The sequence below is a fragment of the Arvicola amphibius genome, chromosome 1, assembly GCF_903992535.2.
Source record: "Arvicola amphibius chromosome 1, mArvAmp1.2, whole genome shotgun sequence".
In the NCBI taxonomy this organism is placed as follows: domain Eukaryota; kingdom Metazoa; phylum Chordata; class Mammalia; order Rodentia; family Cricetidae; genus Arvicola; species Arvicola amphibius.
In genome coordinates this window covers 186,691,066-186,715,647 of record NC_052047.1, presented here as the reverse complement: position 1 = coordinate 186,715,647, position 24,582 = coordinate 186,691,066, and the positions used below count along the sequence as shown (strand labels likewise).

The window sequence follows — 24,582 nt, the reverse complement described above, 5'->3', positions numbered from 1 at the left end:
TGATATAAATAACATAAGAAGAGTGCCCTACAAAACTACAATGCTATTATCACTTTAAAAAGTAGCTAAGCCGGGCGGTGGTGGCGCACGCCTTTAATCCCAGCACTTGGGAGGCAGAGGCAGGCGGATCTCTGAGTTCGAGGCCAGCCTGATCAACAAGACCTAGTTCCAGGACAGGCTCTAGAAACTACAGGGAAACCCTGTCTCGAAAAACCAAAAAAAAAAAAAAAAAAAAAAAAAAAAAAAAAAAAGTAGCGTAATGGGAGGAGCGTGGAAGGGGAGAGTTGAGGAAAGAAGGGCATGGGGGAAAATGTATAGCTCAATTAAAAACAAAAAATAGTGTAACATTGGACTGGAGAGATGGCTCAGTGGTTAAGAGCACTAGTGGTTCTTCCAGAGGACCTGGGTTCGGTTCCCAGCACCTCCATGTTTGCATACAACTATCTTTAACTCTAGTTCCGATGGAGCTGATAGAGTCTTCTCACCTCTTCAGGTACTAATGATGCACATGATGCAGATATACGCACATAAGACACCCATACACATACATAAAAATTTGAAGATGAGTATAACATTACTATCTGATTTTCAGGTAATGTTGAAAATTTCTTGGTGCTGGAATTGTATACAGCTCCATGGTGGAGTGCTTGCCTGGTGTGTATAAGATCCTGGCTTGGAGCTCAACATAAAAAACTAAACAAACATAAAACTCAAAACATCATGAGTTATTTGGTTAATTCTTATTTCTAGTGCTGGTTTGGAACTTTTTGGCATTGGGTGTGTTGTCTGTTGTAACATGAGGGCCTTGCTTGTTGGGGTTGCTGTCCTGCCAAGTTCCCACAGTCCGTAAGCCCAAAGAAACTCACACAGAAGTCTCCATAATTTGTAAACTGATTGGCCCATTAGCTCTTATAACATATTAACCCATTATCCTTATCTATGTTAGCCACATAACTGGATACCTTTCTCAGCGGGGTAGGACACATCTTGCTTCTTAGGTAGTCTGGGCAGGACTGGGAAAAAATGGGCTTCCTCCTTCTCAGCATTCTCCTGCTCTCATCACCCCGACTCGACTTCCTGTTTGGTTGTCCCACCTATACTTCCTGCCTGGCCAATCAGCGTTTATTTAAAACATGATTGACAGAATACAGACAATTCTCCCGCACCAGTCTGTAATTTGGAATCAAGGTCACTGTATTTCCCAGGTTGACAATTCTGTTCTGCTTTTGCTTCTTAAGTTGCTTGGTACTGTAGGTTATGTCACTCTTCTCCTAGTCCAGGATTTAGTAATTAATTGTATTTTATACCCTTTAGGGTTTTGTGTGTGTGTCTGTGTGTGCGCACACGCCGGAAATTGAACCTAGGGCTTTAGACTCTTACCACTGAGTCCCCCCAGTTTACTTTTGAGGTACAACTCTCCAGCTTTTTATTGGTTTTTTTCTTTTTTGATGTTGATATATTTTGAGAATAGCTTAGTTTTGTTGAATGTCTTTCAGTTTGGATTTGTTCAATAATTTCTTTATGTTTTGATTTAGGTTAAATGTATATGTTTGGAATAAATGAGCTGTTAATGGAGTTATGGACTGTGTTTTTTCTCTTTCTTGTCTTTTAAAAGATTTTTCAATTTTGCCCTCTTTCTTAAATTTATAGACAATGCTCACCTTTTCCTGCTTTGTCTGTCTTTAACATGGCGCTCGAGTAGCATTTATTTTCTACCTTCTCTTTCCACTGTTGTTTGTCATGAAATGACGCTGTGAGCTAATAAAGACAAGATAGGTTCATTATAATCTTAACATGCAGAATGTGGAATGTGAAAGATCTGATTTGTTTTTTATTTGTATTATTAATATTATATTGAGACAGGGTCTCATGCAACCCAGGCTGTCTTTAAAAAACTACATAGCCAAAGATGACCTGAAATTTCTCGCTCTCCCTCTGAGTGGTGGGATTGCAGGCTGCAGCACCATGCCTGGTATGACACATTGGACACAGGGCTTCTGTGCATGCAGGGCAAGCACTCTACTAGCTCCACATCCTCAGCCCCCAATTTCTTCTTACTCTTTTCTGCAGTGTTGGAGACTGAACTTCCCAGGTTGTGCATGGGAGGTGAGCGCATGCTCTACCCCAGAGTTGCACACTATTTACTTACTTATTATGACAAAGTTTCATGCAGCCCAGATTTGCTGGGAACTCCCTGTGTAGCTGAAGATGACCTTGAATTCCTAATCTTGTTTTCACCCTGAGTGTTTGGATTACAGGCATCCATCACTATACCCAATTTATGCTCATGCTTGCTAGATAAGCATTTCTACTAAATGAACTGCATCTTAGTCCCATGTTATTTTTTTGTTTTGTGTTTGTTCAATTTATGTTTATTTTTGTGAGTGTATGAGCTTGTGACGACTTAGGGTGTCATTTTCAGAAATGCCATTTACCTCTTTTGAAACAGGGTCTCTTGTTGGGCTCTGTCCAGTAGGCGCTGGGAGTTCAGCTCAGGTCATGCTCTGGAGGAAAGGTCTTCATTGTGTGTAGGTAAGCACTGTACTGACTGAGCTGTCTTCTTGCCTCTGGTTTGCTTTTGAGGTGGATTTTATGAATTAGTTCTTGAATAGTGTGTCTATGGATAGTAGATTAAATTTAATTTTACTTAAATTGACATGGAAGATTTATTATATGGTGAGACCCTTTGGCATGTGATGGGAATCGTGAAGTTTTGGACCTGGAAGTAGAAATTGACTAGATGTTTTTCTAAGCATGAAGTGCATTGTGGGTTCGAGCGTTTCTGCATGTCAGGCACTGTTCTTCACACCTTACACTTCTTTTTTGGAGACAGTCTCATGTATTCCAGGCTGGCCTCAAACTTGCTATGAAGCTGTGGTTAGCCGTGAATTCCCTGTCTTCCTGCTGTTACTGCAGGCCAGTATGCCCTGATAAATTTATGTTTCCAACTAGAATTTCAGAGTACAGATAGGAGAAGGCTGTTGCTTGAAACAGAAAAACAAATTGTCAAGGCAACAGGTACTACATTCTCTCTGGACACAGTCCTCTCAACTTTGTTATTTTCCACCAGAGAACAAGGAACCTTTTGTTCTAAAGCCTCATGTTGAAAGGTTAGCAAAATATTATTACATTAATCAAGCAAGAATTTGTACACATTTGTGAATCAAGGGTAAGACTTTTACAATTAGAGCATTAAAAGGAATGTGGGCAGTATTTTTGGGTTTTCAGGTTTGTATACAAATTAGCTTTTGAAACACAGAACTTGAAATGTAGAGGTTTAGCAGTTCATTTATTTTTACATATTGTGTACATTGTGTGTGTGTGTGTATGTGTGTACGTACTGAGACAGCTATTAGAAACAGGATCTTTCACTGTAGCTCAAGCTATTCTGGAATTCACTATGTAGCCTAAGGCTGGTCTTGAACTTTGGCAATCTTCCTGCCTCAGCCTCCCAAATGCTGGTATTACAAGTATGAACTACCATGCCTATATATAGGAGGGGATGCGTGTAGTTCTGTCTGTGTACAAAGTTTACTGTGTGTGATGTTTGGAATAGTCCTGAAAGTAGAGTTTCAGCATCATGGGGCTTAGAGTTGAAAGAAAGAGACAGACAGAGACAGGCATTGAGAGACTGATGATCAAAGGCATCATTTGAAGTGTTATATGCAAAAATGTGAGTAGTGTTCCCACCCCCTTGGAACTAACCATCCCTTTAGTATGCAGATATGTGTGTATTGGTGTTTATCTCTCTCTCTCTCTCTCTCTCTCTCTCTCTCTCTCTCTCTCTCTGTGTGTGTGTGTGTGTGTGTGTGTGTGTGTGTTGTATGTGAAGGTGAAGAGGGTATCACATCCCCTAACGTGGAGCACAGGGGTGGTGAGCTGCCTGATTTGGGAACTGTAGTCAAGAACAGCAATTGCTCTTAGCCATTGTGATAAAAAAAATCTTTTGAGTGTTGGCTTTGACAACAATTTATTGTACAATTTGGGGCAAATGGTATGAATATCTACGGATTAAAAAATGAATTGAATGAAAGTCTGTCAGTGGTAGAGTGCTTTGCATAGCATACTCCCAGCTCAAGGTTCAGTCCCCAACACTAAAACAGAAAAAGGCGTGGGGGTGCAAAAAGCTGTTGGTCATGACTTAGGTACAATTTAAAAAATTTTTTTGAACTTGATTTTTCATGATATTGGGATTGAACCCAGGGCCATAAGTGTTCTAGGCAAGTGCTTTTCCATGGAGCTGCCTCTGGTCCCACCCTATTAATTATGCTTTAAAAAAATTATAAGGGGCGTGAGAGATGCCTTAGCAGTTCAGAGCATTGGCTGCTCTTCCAGAGAATATGGGTTTGATCCCAGCACCCACATAGTGGTTTACTGTTGTCTGTAACACAGTCCAGGGGATCTGATTCTCTCTTCTGGTTTATGAGAGCACTAGACATGTCTGTGGTACACAGACATACCTGCAGTCCATACAACCATGTGTTCATGTGCATGATGTCTGTGTGGGTGTGCATACCATGGCACATATGCGGCAGTCTGAAGACAGTTTTGCAGCCAGCTCTCCTACCTCTATGTGGGTTCTGGGAATCAAACTCAAGTTGCCAGGCTTGTGTACCAAGTGCCTTTAACCCACTGAGCCATCTTGCTGGCCTTAATCCCACTTTTTGAGACAAGGTCTTTTGGCCAGGCTGGTTTGAAACTCACTATGTAACCCAAGTTGCCTTGGTTCTTAGTGTTTCCACCCCCTCTTCCACAATGACCCCTGGACCTTGGGAGGATTGTGACACAGATGTTTCCTATGTGGCAGAGTACTTTGTAGTCTCTTACTTGCACTTTGGCTCATTTTGGGTCTAAGTTAATGTCTGGCTACTGCAAGAAGTTGTTTCTCTGCTGAAGGTTGAGAGATGCACTAATTCGAGTATAGCAGTAAGTCACTATGTGTTGGCTTGATACCATGGTCATTTAGCAGAATAATAGTATGTTCTCTCCTAGGACCTGTGACCTGTCTAGTCTCTTGAGAGGCTCTCGGGCAGCTATACCATTGTAAAGTTCTATGTACAGTAAGGACTACCCTTACATAATCTCGTATATAATCTTGAGTGGTGGATTTCATGCAGTCCCTAAATCTTCCCTCCATGAAGGAATGTTAATTGGCCTGATCTCTTGGTCTTTAGAGTGGGAGATATCACAGCTGCACCGCTTCTATGAAGGCAATGTTATAATGTAATATTCTAGATGTTTTCACAAACATGGGTATTTTAATAAAAGTGTAACTCAGCTTTGGAATATTTGCTTAGTAGTGTGAAGCTTTGGGTTTGATCTCCACAGTAGTAAAAACACAGTAAAATGAACAAGTGAAAACTTTAAGAAAGTAAAATAGCCTACTTGTCAAAGTACTTAAAGCAGAGATACTCAGCTCTCTGCTCTGCTCCCGATGGATGTTTTTCCTGATGGGATGGAATTTGCACCTTTTTAAAATTTTCTTTTCTTCTCTCTTTTTTTTTTTTTTGGTCTTTTTTGAGACGGGTTCTTTGTGTAGCTCTGGCTATCCTGGGACTTTCTCTGTAGACCAGTCTAGCCTCAAACTCACAGAGATCATCCTGTCTCTGCCTCCTGAGTGTGGGACTAAAGGTGTGCATCTTACAGCTGTCATTTTAAATGGCATGTTAGTGTACCCGTGTCAATAACTAACTATTAAATTGTTGATTTTCTCTTTTAGAATTCATTATACAAATAAAATGACAACTTCCTGGAGTGATCGATTACAGAATGCAGCGGATGTACCTGCTAACATGGATAAACATGCCTTGAAAAAGTATCGACGAGAAGCCTATCACCGGTAAGAGTGTCATCCTCAGCATTTCTAGGAAGACTGTACTTTCTGTTCTTGCTCTTCAGATGATGAAATTCATATACAGAGATGTTAAGTATTTATCATAGAGCATATTCCTAGTGGTTCGAATATAGTGACATTCAGGATTTTATCTATAGCACACTGTATGCTGCTTATAACTACTGGTAAAAATCCTGAGGAAAGTCTTTATTTGCTAGACAATTGCACCTAGGTAATTGGATTGAAATTCCTTTTCCTTCATCTTGGTTGTCTCGCATGGTCCCGGCTGGCACTGAACTCATGAGAGTCCTCCTGCTTCCACTTGTCAAGTGCTGTGAATACAGATATGCACCACTATATCCACGTTTCTTTCTTTTTTAAAAGATGGGGTCTTGGTGTGTTGCCCAGGCTGGCCTTGAATACGTAGACCGAAGTGCTTGTCCATTCTCACCTTCCAAGTAGCTGGAGAATAGGCACATGCCATCATGCCTCGCTAAGACTGACATTAGTTTTTAAACTTATTTATGATGATGCTGATGCTGATGATGACGTGTGGGCATGTGCCTGTGTGCATGTATGTGGCCATGCCACAGTACACATGGAGAAGTTAGAGGACAATCTGTGACATCTGTTCCCTTCTTTATGTGGCATCTGGGATTGCCTCAGGTCACCAGACTTTCGCAGCAAGTGCTTTTACCTCTGAGGATAAAATTTTTAGGTACTATAAATTTATAAACTATAAACTGATAATAATTTTAAATCTCTCTCTCTCTCTCTCTCTCTCTCTCTCTCTCTCTCTCTCTCTCTCTCTCTCTCTCTATCTATCTGAGACAGGGTTTCTCTGTGCAGCAGTCCTAACTGTCCTGGAACTAGCTCTTGTAGACCAGGCTGGCCTCGAACTCAGAGATCCACCTGCCTCTGCCTCCCAAGTGCTGGGATTAAAGGTGTGTGCCACCACCGCCCAGCTAAACAAACCTTTACCTTTAAAAAAATATTTATTATTTTAAATTTTTTGTGAGCATTGGTGTTTTACCTGTATATATGTCTATGTGAGGGTGTCGGATCCTCTGGAACTGTGGTTAAAGACAGCTGTGTGCTGCCATATGGGTGCTGGAAATTGAACCTGGGTCCTCTGTAAGAGCAGCCAGAGCCCTTAACTGATAAGTCATCTCTTCAGCCCCGGGTTATAATATTTAAGCAGAATTTAAAATTGTGTTTACTTAACCCACGTGTGGTAATGCACACCTGTAATCTCAGCACTTGGGAGGTGGAAACAGGAGGATAATGAGTTCAAGGCCAGCCTGGGATTACAGGAGTCCTTGTCTCAAAACAAAGAGAAAAACACAAAATACAAAATATCAATTTTGTTTACAATATTAGTTTTTATTTAAAAATGTTCTATAGTTCTGATCTTGCCTTTCTACCCAGAAAAGAATAGAATTAAGGAGTGAAAATGTAGCCTGGTTAGTAGTTGATTTTTAATGTATGCTAATGATACTTCACTAATGGTAGGTCACTCTGTATACTGGGTACAAGGCTGTTGTTCTTTAAGCCCTGCAAAAATGAAAAAATTTCTTGTTCCTGTCAAGTCTCCAAATTACATAGTGGGTATTGATGACTTTCCTTTTGTGCAGTGTGTTCGTATGTGCCATAGGAATTCAAGAATAGAACAGAATTTTAAAACTTAAATTTTTATTGTATTTTTTTTAAATGTTAAATGTTACTACTACTAAAGACAGTTGTGAGCTACTGTTGTTTATTATATTATTGTGAATGTATGTGATATGTATGTGTGAGTGTGTATTCTCATTTATGGCTGTCACAAGATAACCTTCAGGAGTTGATTCTCTCCTTATACTGTGATTTCCAGAGAGTAAACTCAGGTTATTAAGGCTTGTGCAGCAAGCATTTTTACCCAGTGCGCTATCTCTTGGGCTTTAAAACAACATGTTTATATGTGTAAAGAAAACACAGGGCTGTGGATATAGCATTGTTGTCAGAGTGCTTGCCTAGCTGCACAGAGTCCTGGGTTTGATCCCTAGCACAGCACAAATTAGGCATGGTGGCACACACCTGTAACCTCAGTACTCTGAAGGCAAAGACAAGAGTAAGTTCAAGGTTTTCCTCAGCTACATAGCAAGTTTGAGTTCATCTTAGGCTACGTGAGACCCCATCCTTGAGTGAAAGAAAGTAGAGCACAAATACTCTAATGAACGCGGGTGTTCTATGTATTTATGTTCCATTGTTTGGTTAGTCTTGAGGTTCTAGAGCTGTGGTTCTCAACCTTAATGCTGCGACCCTTTAATACAGTTCCTTGTGCTGTGCTGATCCCAGCCATAAAATTATTTCATTGCTACTTCATAACTGTAATTTTGCTATTGTTATAAATCATAATGTAAATATCTGCTATGTAGGATTTCTGATATGCAACTGTTAAAGGGGTCATAACCCCTAGGTTGAGGGTCTCTCCTCTAGAGGATACATTCACATGGAACATTCTTAGCAAGGGAAACAGAGCTAAACTTAACACTGTGGAGAGAGAAACATTAACCATTTCTAGCAGACATCATCTCTGCCTTGGGCTTGTGGTAGCTGGTGTTATAGGTGTATTTCAGAAAGCCTAGTTTAATACATTTTCAAATTTTGTTTGTTGTATTGGTTTTTGTGTGGTATTGAAGTGATGTGCTCATATATGTTAGGTAAATACTCTGCTGGGGCTTAAACCTAGGACTCTGAATGCTGAACTCTATCACTCTGTCCTAATAAAATACTTTTTAATAATAAAAAACTGGGTTTTGGACTTGTTTTTAAAAAAATCTATCTTTCTAAAATTAGCAAAAATTATGTATGTGATTTCAAACATTGTTTCATGAACCCATGAGAGTCTGTTAAAGGGTCTCAAGAATTTGCTTAGATATAAAATGGGGATAAACACTCACTGATGCACAACAGATTAGACACCGCCTTGATCCAGCTGCTGTATCTTGCCATTCTGCCCAGGGGAGATATGGGGACCAACCATTCCTGGCTCCTACCACCTGAGAGTGAGTGCAAAAGCACGTGACTCCCTCTCCCTCAGCTCTTAAGTGGTCATATATACAGACAGGATCACACCCTAGGGCTTGCTGCCTCAAAAGTCACTGGCTAAATGGATCGAAATCCCACAACAAAACATCATATTTTAAAGTAGGTGTATGGTATGGCCTGGCTAAATAAAACTAATTAGCATACATTAACTTAGGACTGAGAAGATAGCCTAGTTGGTGAGGTATTTGCTATGCAGACATGAGGTCCTGAGTTGATCTTCAGAACCCTTAACAGTGGTTGAGAGCGCTGACTGCTCTTCCAGAGGTTTGGGTTCAATTACAGCTGCCACATGACGGCTCACAACTGTCTGTAACTTTACTTCTAGGGGACCTGACATCCTCACACAGACATACATACACAGGCAAAGCACCAGTGCACATAAAAATAAAATAAAAAGCTAAAAACAACAACAACAAAAACCAGGCCTTGTGGCATCCATTTGGAATGCCAACATGGGGGAGGTGAATACAGGTGGATTCCTAAAGCTCTTTGGCTAGCCAGTCTAGCCTGCTTAGTGAGCTTTAGGTTGATGAGAGACCCTGTCTCCAAAATATGGTGGAGATACTCGAGGATAACATGAGAAGAGGACCTCCAACCATGCACACATGCCTATGCTTGTGTAAACATGTCTATACGACTGGACATATATTTTTATGGATGTGCATGTGCATGCGTGTGTGTGTGTGCTCACTCCCCCTCACCATTAATTCTTTTGTCATGAGAACATTTGAAGTCTCTCAGTAAGCTGGCAGTGAGTAGAGGCTGAGAAAAGAGGGTCAGAAGTTGAAGGTCAATTTTGGCTACAAAATGAGTTCAAGGCTAACCTGGGTTACATGAGACCCCGACTCAAATAACATCACCTATCCCAAAAGAAAAAAAAAAAAAGGAGAAAGCAACAGAGATTTCTCAACTTCTTTGAGTATACAATATTTTATTTACTATTGTTACCAATTGTAAAGTAGATATCTTGAACTAATCTTCCAAACAATATTTTCTTTGTTGCTAAAAAGTTTGAGACATGAGACCTTGCTTGAGATTCCCCCCAACCCAAACTAAGTTCTTTGAGCATAGTGTCACTCAACTGTAACCATGGCATTTGGAGCTCTGAGGCAGGAAGATTGGGATTTCAAGGTTAGTTTTGCCAGGGTCAGTTTGAGGCAGGCATAGGCTACATATCCTCTCAAATAGCCAAACATTTAAAAAAGAAAACCATATGTAGTAGTGGTATGTGACACTGTTCCTGGGGAGACATCAGCAAACATCTACTGACCCTACATAGGGGGCCGATGAGAGCAAAGTAAGGGAACCAGCACAACAAACAAAATTTGAAAATGTATTAAACTAGGTTTTCTGGAATACACCTATAACATCAGCAACCACAAGCCCAAGGCAGAAAGGTTATGAACTAATTCCCAATACGACCCATAGAGTGAGGACTAGTTTTAAAAAAAATTGTAAACCTTGAGAGATGCTTTTATTATTATTTCCATTGTTTCATATCACTCCTATCTTATGAAAAATGTAGGGTGTGGAACCTGTCTAAATTATTGCAGGAAATACCATTGTAATTGAGTCAGAAATGTATTTGAGCTATGGCATACCGAGTGCAATTAGGATGCATTATCACACGTGGGTTAAGTAAACACAATTTTAAATTCTGCTTAAATATTATAACCCGGGGCTGAAGAGATGACTTATCAGTTAAGGGCTCCGGCTGCTCTTACAGAGGACCCAGGTTCAATTTCCAGCACCCATATGGCAGCACACAGCTGTCTTTAACCACAGTTCCAGAGGATCCGACACCCTCACATAGACATATATACAGGTAAAACACCAATGCTCACAAAAAATTTAAAATAATAAATATTTTTTTTAAAGGTAAAGGTTTGTTTAGCTGGGCGGTGGTGGCACACACCTTTAATCCCAGCACTTGGGAGGCAGAGGCAGGTGGATCTCTGAGTTCGAGGCCAGCCTGGTCTACAAGAGCTAGTTCCAGGACAGTTAGGACTGTTGCACAGAGAAACCCTGTCTCAGATAGATAGATAGAGAGAGAGAGAGAGAGAGAGAGAGAGAGAGAGAGAGAGAGAGAGAGAGAGAGAGAGAGAGAGAGGAGAATGGAATAACTAGTTTACCCATCTTTAGAGCATCCTGTACCTTACCAAGCTTCCCTCCAGATAGAAGTATACCTTGGAGGACACTGCAACACAGTAAATGGAAACTATTAGTTGACTCTTCCTCCTTCCCCTCCCTTTCTCTCCCCTCCCCCCTTCTTTTCCCTCCCTATCTCTTTCTTTCTTTGTGTGTTTATTTTTGAGTAGGTTCTTATGTATCCTAAACTGGCTTCAAATCTGCTGTATAGTTGAAATAACAGTAAACTTCCTGATCCTCGGGTCTCCATCTCCTGAGTACTGAAATTGCAGATCTGTGCCCCATGCCCAGTTTTATGCAGTGCTTAAAGAGGACTTTGCATGCTGTACAAGCCCTCTGCCACCTGAGCTACATGTCTAGCACTAGAGAGTTGTTTGTTTGTTTGTTTTTAGTTAAGTCTGTTTGTATTTTTCTGAAACTTTATTAAAGATATTTATTTGAGTTTTTGTCATTGACTAAAGTAGGCAGTCTGTAATAATCATTCTCATAAACTGTATATTGTATGTGATGTTTGAAATTTTTCTTTTAGAAGAAGCTAAATATTCTTGTGTGTATATGTGTGTATGGTGTATGCATGGAGACTAAAGGATGTGTGTCCTGCTTTAACATTTTGTTTTTACTCTTTTGAGTCAGGCCCTCTCACTGAAGTTGGAGCTAGCCCCAGCGATCCTCCTGTCTTCTCCTCCCTCAGTGCTGAGGCTACAGGTGCACACACCATGCCTGACTTTTTATGTGGGTATTAGGGATGTGATCTTAGGTCTTTACGTTTACTTGGCAACTGTTCTCATCCACTGTGCTGCATCTCTACCCACAGAAGTCAAATGCTCTTAGTCAGGTAAATGCCCAGCGCACTGCCTTGCTTCATCATCGTCGTCATTGTTGTGTGCTTTGTGCTAGTGTTCTAGATATCAGCATAGAGATGACGGTGATGGATTGTTAGAATGTTTGACCTCAGTTTCTGATTTGAGGATAATCATCTGGCCAAACCCTTCATTGGAATATGGTATGCTGTAGTCAGAAGGTAATCCAAGATACTTGGGTTTCATAGTGACTTGGAAGAAGCACATTAGAAAGGCATTTCTTAGTTTGTTTAATGTCCAGATGCTAATAGTGTTTAGTACAACTCAGAATTTATAGTCTTCAAATCCAGAATGGAACCCTTTGCTTTTTCATCAACTCCTGATGTTGACTGTGCCTATGATGCTGAAATCAGGTATTTGGATTTTCCATTTTGAACTCTGATAATTATAATAAAGCAGTTTCTTCAGTATAGAGAGTTGACTTTTTGTAAACATAGATTGTAAGTTTAGTAGTTTTTTTTATTATGTCAAAGTGAAATTTGATAAATGAACTTGTGAATTTGTATTAAGCAATCATTTGCCTTACTTTAAAAAATAGTACAGCCTGGTGTGATGGCTTGCATCTGTAATCTGAGTGTTCAAGAGTCTAAAGTAGGAAGAACTGCTAGGAATTTGAGGCTAGGCTTGGCTACATTGTGAATTCTAGGCCAGCCTAGGCTCCAGAAATGAGCTGTTGTCTCAAAAGAAAAAAATGCAGTTCTTTGTCTTTAAAAATATTTAGAAACAGTTCACATATTTATCTGAATTATCTAATTATATAGGTCTCACTGTATAACCCTAGTTGTTGTAGAGCTTGCTATGTAGACCTAGCTTTAAACTCATTGAGATTCACTGCCTCTGCCTCCAAGTGCTGGGATTAAAGATGTGTACCACTGTGCCTAACCCTCATTTCTTTTAAGATTGATTGACTTTGTGTGTGTGTGTGTGTGTGTGTGTGTGTGTGTGTGTGTGTAGGTAATTGAGCTGCTATTCTGCATAGGTTCTGGGACCCATACTTGGGTCCTCTGCAAGAGCGATTTATACTCTTAACCACTGAGCTCTCTTTCCAGTGCCCTGAAATTATTGCTTAAATTGAATTTAAATCTCCAAAGCATTGCCAGTCTTTATTTAAACATATTGAATAATAATTTTTTCTTAAACTATTTATATAAATTTAAGGAATAAAAATGAATTTTTTGCCATTCATAAATAGTTTCTTAGTACCTCTCTTAGCACATTAGTACTGGGAGACATAGAAATGACATAGAAATGTTTATAATACTTTCTTTTGACCTCAAGGGGAAAATCAGGTTATATGCAAAGAGAGACTGTTAGGAGAGACTAGTAAATCTTTATTTTTATTTTTTATTTTATTGATTTTTATTGAGCTCTACATTTTTCTCTCTTCTCCTCCCTGCCTCTCGCCTCCTCCCTTCAACTCTCCCCCAGGGTCCCCATGCTCCCAATTTCAGGAGATCTTGTCTTTTTCTACTTTCTACTTCCCATGTAGATTATATCTATGTAAGTCTCTCTTAGTGTCCTCATTGTTGTCTAAGTTCTCTGGGATTGTGGTTTGTAGGCTGGTTTTCTTTGCTTTATGTTTAAAAACCACCTATGAGTGAGTACATGTGATAATTATCTTTCTGTGTCTGGGTTACCTCACTCAAAATAATGTTTTCTAGCTCCATCCATTTTCCTGCAAATTCAAGATGTTGTTAGTTTTTTTCTACTGTGTAGTACTCCATTGTGTAAATGTACCACATTTTCCTTATCCATTCTTTGATTGAGGGGCATTTAGGTTGTTTCCAGGTTCTGGCTATGACAAACAAAGCTGCTGTAAACATAGTTGAGCACATGTCCTTGTGGCATGATTGAACATCCTTTGGATATATACCCAAAAGTGGTATTGGTATTGCTGGGTCTTGAGGAAGGTTGCTTTCTAATTTTCTGAGAAATCGCCACATTGACATCCAAAGGGGTTTTATCAGCTTGCATTCCCACCAGCAATGCAGAAGTGTTCCCTTTTCCCCACTACCTCTCCAGCATAAATTGTCATCAGTGTTTTTGATCTTGGCCATTCTTACAGGTGTAAGATGGAATCTCAGAGTTGTTTTGATTTGCATTTCTCTGATGACTAAGGATGTTGAACATTTCCTTAAGTGTCTTTGAGCTATTTGAGATTCCTCTGTTGAGAGTTCTCTGTTTAGGTCTGTACTCCATTTTTTTTTTATTGGATTATGTGTTCTTTTGGTGTCCAATTTCTTGAGTTCTTTGTATATTTTGGAGATCAGCCCTCTGTCTCATGTGGGGTTAGTGAAGATCTTTTCCCATTCTGTAGGCTGTCATTTTTGTCTTGTTAACCATGTCCTTTGCTTTACAGAAGCTTTTCAGTTTCAGGAGATCCTATTTATTAATTGTTTCTCTCAGTGTCTGTGCTGCTAGGGTTATATTTAGGAAGTGGTCTCCTGTGCCAATGCATTCAAGTGTATTTCCCACTTTATCTTCTATAAGGTTCAGTGTGGCTGGCTTTATGTTGAGGTCTTTGGTCCATTTGGACTTGAGTTTTGTGCATGGTGATAGATATGGGTCTATTTTCATTTTTCTACATGTTGATATCCAGTTATGCCAGCGCCACTTGTTAAATAGGCTTTCTTTATTCCATTTGATATTTTTTGCTTCTTTGTCAAAAATTAGGTGTTCGAAGATTGTAGCATATACCAACATGACTGGTTATGCGGTGCTGGCAAGTGAACCCAGGGCTTTGTATGCTAAGTAAGCGCTGTATCAGCTGAGCTATCTTTCCAGCCCAGAACATGTATTGTTTATTTTTAATTTAAATTAAAGGAATTACTTTCCATCCCAATGTTCTTTGCTTTTTTTGTTTGTTTGTTTGAGGCTTTTTGTTGTTTTTTCTCTCTTTTTTTAAATTTTTTTTTTTAGGGATTGAACAGGGCTGCTCATAGGCAGTTACTTACCTCTCTCTCTTTCTTTTTGAGACAAGGTCTCACCTTGTAACTCTCACTGGTCTGGAACTCACAGAACTCTGCCTGCTTTTGTCTCTCGAGTGCTGGCACTAAAGGTGTGTTCTACCATGCCTAGCCCTGACCTCATGTTTATGTTTTTGTTTAGAGACAAAGCGTTACTGAGTTGCCCAGACTGACCTTGAACCCATCGTTTGGCTCAAGCAGGACTTGAACTTTGGGTCCTTCACCTCGGCTTCCCAAGTATTTGAGATCACAGGCTTACACCACTAGATCTAGCTCTGATGTGCTTACTTCTTCCCTTGCTGCAGAAACCCTATGTGTTAAATTTGTCAGGATATGTTGCAGATAGTTTTCTTTCAAACTTTAGCTTCATCTGAGATTTGTCATTAATCTTTAGAATGTTCTGGATTTGCCCTTTATATAAAAAAAATTATAAATATCTTTTCACATGAGCTGAGTATTTTGGGTAAATAATATATTTTTGAACACAGGTATTTCCTTAAAAACAGTTAATGAAATTGGGGTTGGTGTTTAAGTAGTTTAATCCTTGAAGCTTGCTTAGCTTCTTTTCTAAGAGGGGAAAGTAATTGAACTGTTCATTAAAACTAAAACTAAATTATTTATCTGGTCATTTCCTGTTCTGAGTAAATGAATTTGAATGATTTTGACCAACTAGGGCGGCTCCATTCTGTGAAACTCACATTGTGTGCTGCTGGAGGGCCTCTTTAGGGGGTAAATTAGCTTTTTCTGTGTTTGCCAGTAACAATTCCTGTCTCTTACAAAACCTTGCATTTGGGTTGTCTCCTTCCTTAACTAGCTAGTGTTAAATATCGCAGGCCAGTAGTAATTTTTCCTGGTCTCTACCCCCTCTTCTTAGTAGGTTTTCAAGTTTCAAAGCTGAAGATATTATTCCCTGAGATAGAGCCTAGTGGCTTTGTGCCTGAATTTGCTGGGCCTCTCAGGGCCTGTGCTCTCAGCTCTAACAAATAAGCTGCAGTTCTCTAGAGACAGTGGGGCTTGTTTGTTGATCCTGTGCTCTTATCCAGAGGAAGTAGTCTTTGAGAATGTCTAAGGAGGGGTAAGTGTGCCTATTACACTGTCTCTGATTTTCCTGTGAAGGATTTTTATTGAATACACTGAAGATTAATAAGCAGTGCTGCCATTCTGAGCTTGGAGAGGGAGGCAGATTGAACAAAGTCCGACCAAAGCTAACATGTTTTTATATAATCTACTGTAAAGATACGACACTGTTTTGAAAGACAGCAGTAAGTACCTTGTTTTTCTTCCTATAGAACTCACTTTTGTTTTTGTTAGAATGTTTAAAGATTAGAAGTAAGAAGTAGTGGCCTAAAAGAATTTAGTGGAGTTTAAAATTTTAAAGGCATTTAAAAATAAACTGTACTTTTAGAAAGTGGGGTGAAAGATTGAAAAGCAGCCTCTGATTCTGTTTCTTGACAGTGGCGGCAAAAATAACTTCAGGTGTGATTAGTCCTTCTTTTTTGATTTGTAACATAAAATACTGTGTTAATTTTTATTTTTGTATTATTTTCTCAAATGTTTTGGAGTCTTGAGTTCTTGATTCTCCTTTTGTTACCTTTGTAATGAGTAACAAGTTAGTTACCAGGTCCTGTTAGCTATTTGATTTCTGTCCTTTCCTGGGACTATGTTCCTTTGAGCTCTTTTGTCTTGTGTGGAGTTTTGAAGTGCTTCTAGGGTCTTGCACCCATGATTTATTTAAATTGAATCAGTATTTATTATGGATAAGGTAAAATTAATTGGTCCACTTTTTTGCTGTTCTCTCTCTTCCTCACTCGGATTTTACTTCTGTTCCTGAACTTCATACTAAACAAACAGAGGAACCAGGGCGTAAACGTCTCTGTGTTATATTCTGATGGTTATCACATTACTTGAATTTGAGAGTTTTCTTTCAAATGTGAAAGTTATAAAAAAGGACTATTTCTTAAGGCTTTCATGTCTCTTGACTTCTAACACTGTTACAGATGGTAGAAGCATTTTACAATGAGGATTATCTCAGATGTTGGCATATTTGCCAGACGTGTAAATAAAGTTATTTAGAAATTTAGATTTAGGATGAACTGTATTTCTAGATAGAGTTGAAATTTAGGGTACATAATTATTGTTTATTTTCTCCTGTGGTAAGCATGATATTAGAGCTATGTATTTAGAGAAAGTTATAGTTAAGTATAGCACAGAAAAACACCATAAAGGGGTAAGTTGGTCTTTTAGGTTTGTCTCTGTTGGCTAATGGGACAAAACAAAGAACACAGGTTATGTAAACAAAATCAACTAGCTTTAATAGTTGTTGCTATTTTTGAAATAAGTGGATAAATTTTATACTTTGGGATGATTTTTTTTTTTTTAAAATAAGGTTTCATGTAGCCCAGGCTGAACTGTATGTAACTCATTTTATACCTGAGGCTATCTTTGGTGCACAGTCCTCTTCCTTTCCAAGAGGTGGGATTGTGGCTACCAGCATGACTTGCTTAGAATCCTTATAGTCAATTGTTTTTATCATTAATGTTCACCAGTTTGTTACCTTGACGTCTGTGAAATACTTCATGTGCCACAAAATGATGCTGCAAAGAATCAGACCATGTATTTGTCAGAGCACCATAAAGATTATAATGGAGGTGAAAATTCCCTGTTACCTAGTGACATAAGGTCGATACATTATTTGTGTTTTTATGGCATGCTAGAGTAAACAAATCAATTGTTGCCAGCCATATATAAAGTAAAGATCATATAATTATATACAGTATATGATACTTGATTATAAATAATCATATCAGTACTTTATGGATTTATTACACTATTTAACAAATTATTAATTTAGTGTGTATTTTTTCTACTTATAAAAATATTTGGGACTGGAGAAATAGAGGACCTGAATTTGATCTTCAGAATCCATGTAAAAACCCAGGAGTGGTAGTGCATGCTTGTAATCCCAGCCCTGGAAGCCAGAGACAAGTGGTTCCAGGTGCTTACTGCCAGCCAGCTGGCCCTACTTGGAGAGTTCCTGAGTAGTGAGAGACCTTGTCTTGAAAAGAAAAGAAGAAAATGATGGCTGGTCCCTTAGTAATTATACCCAAGACTGCCTTTGGCCACCATATATCCATGGGTACACGCACAATTGAATACACACACAAAGGTACACATATAAACACACACTGTTGTGGGATATTTGTACACTGTGTGAAGATATATATATATATATATACATATATATACATATATATACATATATATTATGTGATTGGGTTAATAAAGAGCTGAATGGTCAATAGCTAGCCAAGAAGTATGGTGGGACTTCAGGGAGAGAAAGGAAGAGATGAATCTAGACGCCATGGAGATTTGTAACAAGTCATACACACAGAATGGGAGTGAGGTAAAGGCCATGTGGTATAACTTAGAGTAATAAAAAATATGGGTTAATTTAAGTTATAAGAGCTAAGGCTGAGCTTTCATAAATTAATAATAAGTCTCCATGTCATTGTACGTCAACTGGCGGCTCCCAAAGATCCAGCTACAACACACACAGAGAATAAGCTTGCTGTAAAAAAAGTAAGGCTGTGTCAGTCTGTTAGCAACCTGTGTTGCTCATGTTTACTTCCCTGTGGATTGCACTGAGGCCATCTTTGTTTGTGTAAGTATACTAATGTTCACATAGTGTACCTCATCATTATGGGATGAATGTTTGAGCCTGTGTAAACCCTTGGTTATCAAGACAGTTTGATATTAGTAAAAGGACAGATGCAAAGATCACAGGATCAAATAGGAAATTGAGAGACCCTATGTGTAGCCATAATTTTGAGCAGCGAAACCAGGGATTTAAGTGAGATACTAATTTGTTTGGTTTCGTGTGGTTCTTGTTTGGTTGGTTTGGTTTTTGACAGAGTCCCATGTATTTCAGGTTGGCTTCAAACTTCCTAGGTAGTGTGGATAACCTTGAACTTCTGATCCTCCTGCTTCCACCCGTCCCCCACAAGTGCTGGAATGTCAATCATGCAACCACTGTACCCTGTTTATGTAGTGCTGGGGATCAAACCCAGGGTTCCATGCATGCTTGGAAGCACTCTGCCAGCTGAGCCACATTCTCAGCCTTAAATTGTTACTTTTTTTTTTTGGGTTTTTTAAGACAGGGTTTCCCTGTAGTTTTAGAGCCTGTCCTGGAACTGGCTCTTATAGACCAGGCTGGCCTTGAACTCACAGAGATCTGCCTGCCTCTGCCTCCTGAGTGCTGGGATTAAAGATGTGTGCCACCACCACCTGGCTAAGTTGTTACTTTGTAAACAAACTACAGCTACACATAGAATAATAAAAATAATGGAAAATGTAATAGAGATCCAACTACATGTTTTTTACCTTGAATAACGAAAAGATTTTTTTAGTTAAAACATATAAAAGACTAAATAAATTTGGCTTCATCAAAACAAAAACTTGCCTTTTGAAAGGTTCACTAAGAAAACATAAAGGAAAGCCACACACTGATATTTTCATATTTTTATCTGATAATATAGTGTGTCCTCACAAACCTATATCCAAAATATGTGAAAAAACTCTTACTACATATAAGACAAACAGTGCTTCTTAAAAATGGAAAAAACCACTTGAATAGGAAAAAAAAGCAAGAAATGTCAAGTAAGCACTTGAAAGATGCTTATTCATCAGGGACCTGCTGGTTGAAACCACAATGAAATGCCATTACACGGACATTAGAATGACTAAAGTTAAAAATACTTACAAGAATATGTGTGTATCGGGTGTGACTAAGTGATAGAATGCTGACTAGCATGTGCAAGGCTCTGCTTTCCAGCCCTAACACCACAGTGGACTGACAGTGTAGAACAGCTGCTATCTCATGCACTACTAATGAGAGTGCAGGTTAAAAGTCTGGAGTATCTTTTCAAGTTAAATATACCGTATCACCTTAGTCATTCCACTTTTAGATATTTGCCCCCCTCCCCGCAAAAAAAGAAAAAAGAAAATACAGCCAGGCAGCCATAGTGTACACCTTTAACCCCAGTACTCGGGAGGTAGAGGCAGGTGGATCTCTGTGAGTTCAAGGTCAGCCTGGTCCACAGAGTGAGTTCCAGGACAGTCAGGGCTACACAGTATATATATGTATGTCCATGGAGATTTATATATGATGCTTTATCACAGCATTTATTTAGAATAGTCCCAGTCTGGAAACAACCGAAATTGACAGGTTGGATAAACAAATTGTGGTCTATCTATATAATGGAATACTTGTGAATAAAAGATGTGATTATGATCTGTGCATCAACATGGGTGAATGTTAGGAGTACTATGCTAAGTAAAAGAAGTCAGACGCACAGCTTCACATGTGATTCTGTTTCCTTGAGTACTGTGGTGCTAAACAGCAGAGATCAGATGCTACAGAGACTTACTCAGTAAAGTGTTTGTAGTGCAGGCATGAGGACCTGAGTTTGGGTCCTAGCATCCATGTAAAAGACAGGAAGAGAGACAAGCTGTTGTGCTTCAGGCTCAGTGAGAGACCATGCCTCACAAAGTTAGATGGAGAGCTGTATTTTTTTTTCTTTTTTACTCTTTGCAGGCCTTTACCCAGCTCCCAAATAAATACATGGAGACTTATTCTTACTTAGCTTGTCTTGTTTCTCGCCAGCTTTTCTAACTTAAATTGTCCTGTTTCTCTTTAACTGTTTTGCCTCTGGACTTTTAACCTTTCTTTATTCTATATATCTTTCTTTCCTTCTCACTCTGTGGCTGGCTGGGTGGCTCGCCCCTGGCATCCTCCTTTCCTTCTCCTTTTCATTTTCTTGCTTTTCCTCCTTCTTCCTTCCCTAGATTTCCCCTCCTATTTATTTCTCTCTGCCTGGCATAGACCAATCAGGTATTTTAGTAGGCAAAGTAACACAACTTCACGGGGTTAAACAAATGCAGTATAAAAGAATGCAACATGTCTTTGCATCATTAAACAGATCTTCCACAACATAAACAAATGTAATATATCTTAAACTAATATTCCCCCAACAGATAGCAGTTAAGGAGGATATCTAATGTCAATTTCCATGCATGGCCCCCATGCACACACAAATATATAGAGTTTATTTAGTGGGTTACCAAAAACATGCCTTTGTGCAAAACACACATGTAACAGAGTCAGTAAGAGGAATTTAGAGACAAAAACGTAAGTAAACTGTGAGACTAGGCAAGGAATATCTCAGTTACCATGGCAACATGGTTACTTAACCTGCCCTTAGCCAAGATGGTGGTGAGGTCATCTGACCTACCCTTAGTCAGAATGGCAGCGGTCACGTGTTGTATGGAGGAATCATGTTTTCAGAGCTGTGGTGGGAATTTTAAACAGATACAAATGACAAGAGAAACATAGAGGCTGTGTAGAACATACATGTAAAACAGAATCACATCCGTGGGGCCACACTCATTACATATTCTTTCATACATGAAGTAGACAGGAAAATTACTTAGCAGCCACATGCCAGCTGTTGTGGGGAGTGAGGACTAGGAGTGGAACAGCCGCTCAGATCCGGGCCAGTTTTGCTGGTTACTGCAGAACCAGTAGCTGTAGCGGGAGCAGAGAGGATAGAAGGAATAGGAGCGAGAAAAGGAGACTTGACTGGCGGGTGGGGGTGGGGCTGCCCAGCGAAAGGAAAAGTGGATGGCGAGAACGTTCAGAGCATGGCTGGATAGAAATTTTTTAATTTGCCTGTTTGCTGATAGAAATTAGAAAGCTTCCACTTTAGGTTGTTATTTAAGGGGTAGTAGGTCATTTGTTAGTGCAAAGGTGGATACTGTAAGACAGAAGTTTTAGGGTCTGTAAAAGACAGACCAGGGGGAGGTTGCGCAGTTAGTTTTAGGTGTATTCCCCAAGTCAAGAGTGTGAGAAAGGCAAAGACCCAAGGGCTCTTAACCAATTCGAAATTTGTCAGTACAGGAATTGGAGACGGGATAGGACCACTCCGAGTGGCCTGAGAGAGGACAGAAGTCCGAGTGGCAAGGAGCCAAATCTCAGTCCTAAGTCATGGGGAATAACCAGAGATGAATGTCAGCGAAAGCTGACTTGGAGAAGGGGACCTTACCAATCCCAGCGATGGAGTTGGCACAGGATGTTGGAAAGCCTTCCAAGTCCATGGTTCCCACGTGTCCTTAGCCAGCCCGCCTGTGGGCACGAGGGAATTTGGAGCGGGAGAGAGCGAGAGCTAGAGAGAGCTTGGCCAAGTCACGGAACCAATGTTATTATAAAGAGGTGATGGCGGGTCCCCTGGTAGGTGACAGACCTTGGAGGGTGACAGACAGGCCACGCAGAGAGAGTTTTGATATAGAGTTTCTTTAATGGGTTATGGAGGGGGAAGGGAAGAAGGGTGGGAGAAGAGAGAGGCAGAAGAAAAAGGGGAGGGGGGGGGGGACAGTGGAAGGGGGAGGTTGGGCGGGGCCCATCTCCTAAAGGGACAGGCTACCCAGGTGACAGGCCAGGCTAGCAGATTACAACAGCATGTACTCTTAACTGTTGAGGCATCTATGAGACCCCCAAATGTTTTTCAAAGAAAGCAGTAGGGATGCAGGAGCTTGAATTATGACCAAAGTGGATGGTTATAATTAATAGCATAAACAAAGCCTCAGGGCATGTTTAGGAAGTAACAAACAGTTTGCTAAATAAAGCAATAACTAATAAAGTAATGACAGGAAAGGGTGCATGGTGTGAATGATACAAGATCAAACTGATTTTAACAAAATAATAGAAGGTTTCAACTCCTTAAAAATCTAAGAGCTGGTAATTAGTTAGGTGGCTTTGAGCATTGACTAAAGATTATTTGTAAAGAGAGTAGTATGTTAGAACTGGGCTTTAGAATTGCACTTCTCACGCTGTCCTGGGAGGACTAACTTTTAACATTGTTTTCCATTCTGTTTCCAGTTGGTAATATTTATAAATTATAGTAAAAATAAATTATATACAGACAGAAAACATTTTGTCCTTTTTTTTTTGAAATAGGTTTTCACTTGTAGCTCAGGCTATCCTCAGTTCAAAAGTTCTGGTATTATAGGCACTTTTTACTACTATATTCAGCAGAAAAATATTTTTCTATGCAATTATTACAAAAGTGTCTAAGTAACTGAAACTTCTGTATAATGTCGTGGACGAGTGAAATATTTATAGATGAGCATTGGTTTCAGGCAGCCCTGCTGGCTTCAGAGTCGTTAGCTTCAGTGTGAGGACAGAACAGTGAGCGATGGTTTCTGGAGAGTTGTTGGCGCAGAGTGGAGGGAAAGGCACTTGGAAAGGTGGACAGCGGTGGAGGCAGCGGCTGTGGCTGTGGCTTGAGTGAGGAACGCCTGTGGCAGAAGCAGGAACTGATTTGGGGGGGAAAGCTGCTAAAGTGTTTTCATAAAAAAATCTACATTTATAGCATTTTTCTTTCCTTTTTTTTGTTTTTGTGTCATTCTGTTGCTCAGGCTGGCTTCAAATTGTGGTAGTTCTCTTGTATCCACCTCCTAAGTTCGCAATTTAATGCTAATTTATTATAGTTCATAATTTTAACTTGCCTACTCAAATGCACTTGGAATCTTCTCTTGCCGAGCAGTCTGAGTGCATGCTGACAACTGCCCACAGTGAGAACAGATGTCCAGGAACGTTTCACAGCCGAGTCCCTGCTCATCTGTTGCTGCAGTAGCTGTTGTTGGGCACGTGGCCAGGAAACTGTGACTCCTAAGCAAAGGGAGGAGTTACAGATAAAGTACGCTATTGCCAGAGAGATTCTATCCAAATGGATTTGTGTGGAGCAACAGTGATATCCAATGACAAGTTAAATTAGACACAGAGGTGTTTTCTCCCACACTGTCTCAGAAGATACATGCTGTTGAGGGGCCTGGTTCAGGATAAACAGTCTTTTTTGAAGTTAGGTTAAAGTCACACACACTAAAGAATCCTAATAGGGATTTTAAGAAGAATTTTGTTATGTGACTTCAGGAACTACTTTACCCAGATAGTTTCGGTTTGCACAACGGCAACCAGTGACAGATGAGGTAATTCTGCTTTCAATTGGAGTCAAATCCAAAACCAGTAGAGTTTGCTGTTTACAGAATTTCGAATATAGTAAGTTGCATGTTTATGTTAAGTCTGAGACTTTAGATCCCTATTCTTAAAGCACATTAGTGTAATCATTTTATTTCTTGCAGTTAATATCTGTATTTGAATGGCATTTCTTCAAGTTTTCTTTTCTTTTTTTTTTGACTTCACTGCTGTAGGATATGATAGTAAATACCGCTAAGCATGTTTTGTTGAAGTCTGTTAGTTTCACAGTGTTTCTTTGTAACTCCTAGAGTTTGTTTCTTCTGGTAATACTCAGATCTTCAACTCACAAGTGGCTTATCTATGGGAATTTCTGGCTGGTAGTTACGATTGGATTAGTATAGCCATAAGTTTTTGTGTGGTAATTAAACATTTTAAAACTTGCTTTTAATTTTTACAGATGTGTTCATGCTCTTCAACTTAGGTAGAATTATTCTTCTAGTTAATAATTTAGTAAAAAGAACATAGTAAACTGGCATTGGAAGATCTGTAGAAAGGTCTTGGAACTCAGAAAATTGTGATTAATCTATTTGTTTTGAAATATGTATGTCAGTGAGCTAGTCTTTTCATTGATAACTTATAGTTGGCATAACATCTTAC

The 24,582-nt window shown here is 39.5% G+C and overlaps 1 protein-coding gene across 5 annotated transcripts in view; it reads left to right on the top strand.

The window, feature by feature from the left end:
* Positions 1-24,582, top strand: part of Nt5c2 (5'-nucleotidase, cytosolic II) — a 71,434-nt gene that overhangs the window by 6,963 nt on the left and 39,889 nt on the right. Inside the window, exon 2 of one of the 5 annotated variants that reach the window (XM_038327652.2) lies at positions 5,720-5,839. In XM_038327652.2, coding sequence (XP_038183580.1) covers positions 5,739-5,839 — 101 coding nt within the window. In that variant the 5' untranslated portion in view covers positions 5,720-5,738. Of the gene's footprint in view, positions 1-5,719; positions 5,840-21,931; positions 22,180-23,791; positions 23,937-24,582 lie in introns of those variants that run through there. The other 4 variants (XM_038327643.1, XM_038327662.2, XM_038327677.2 and 1 more) reach the window with 4 other exon arrangements.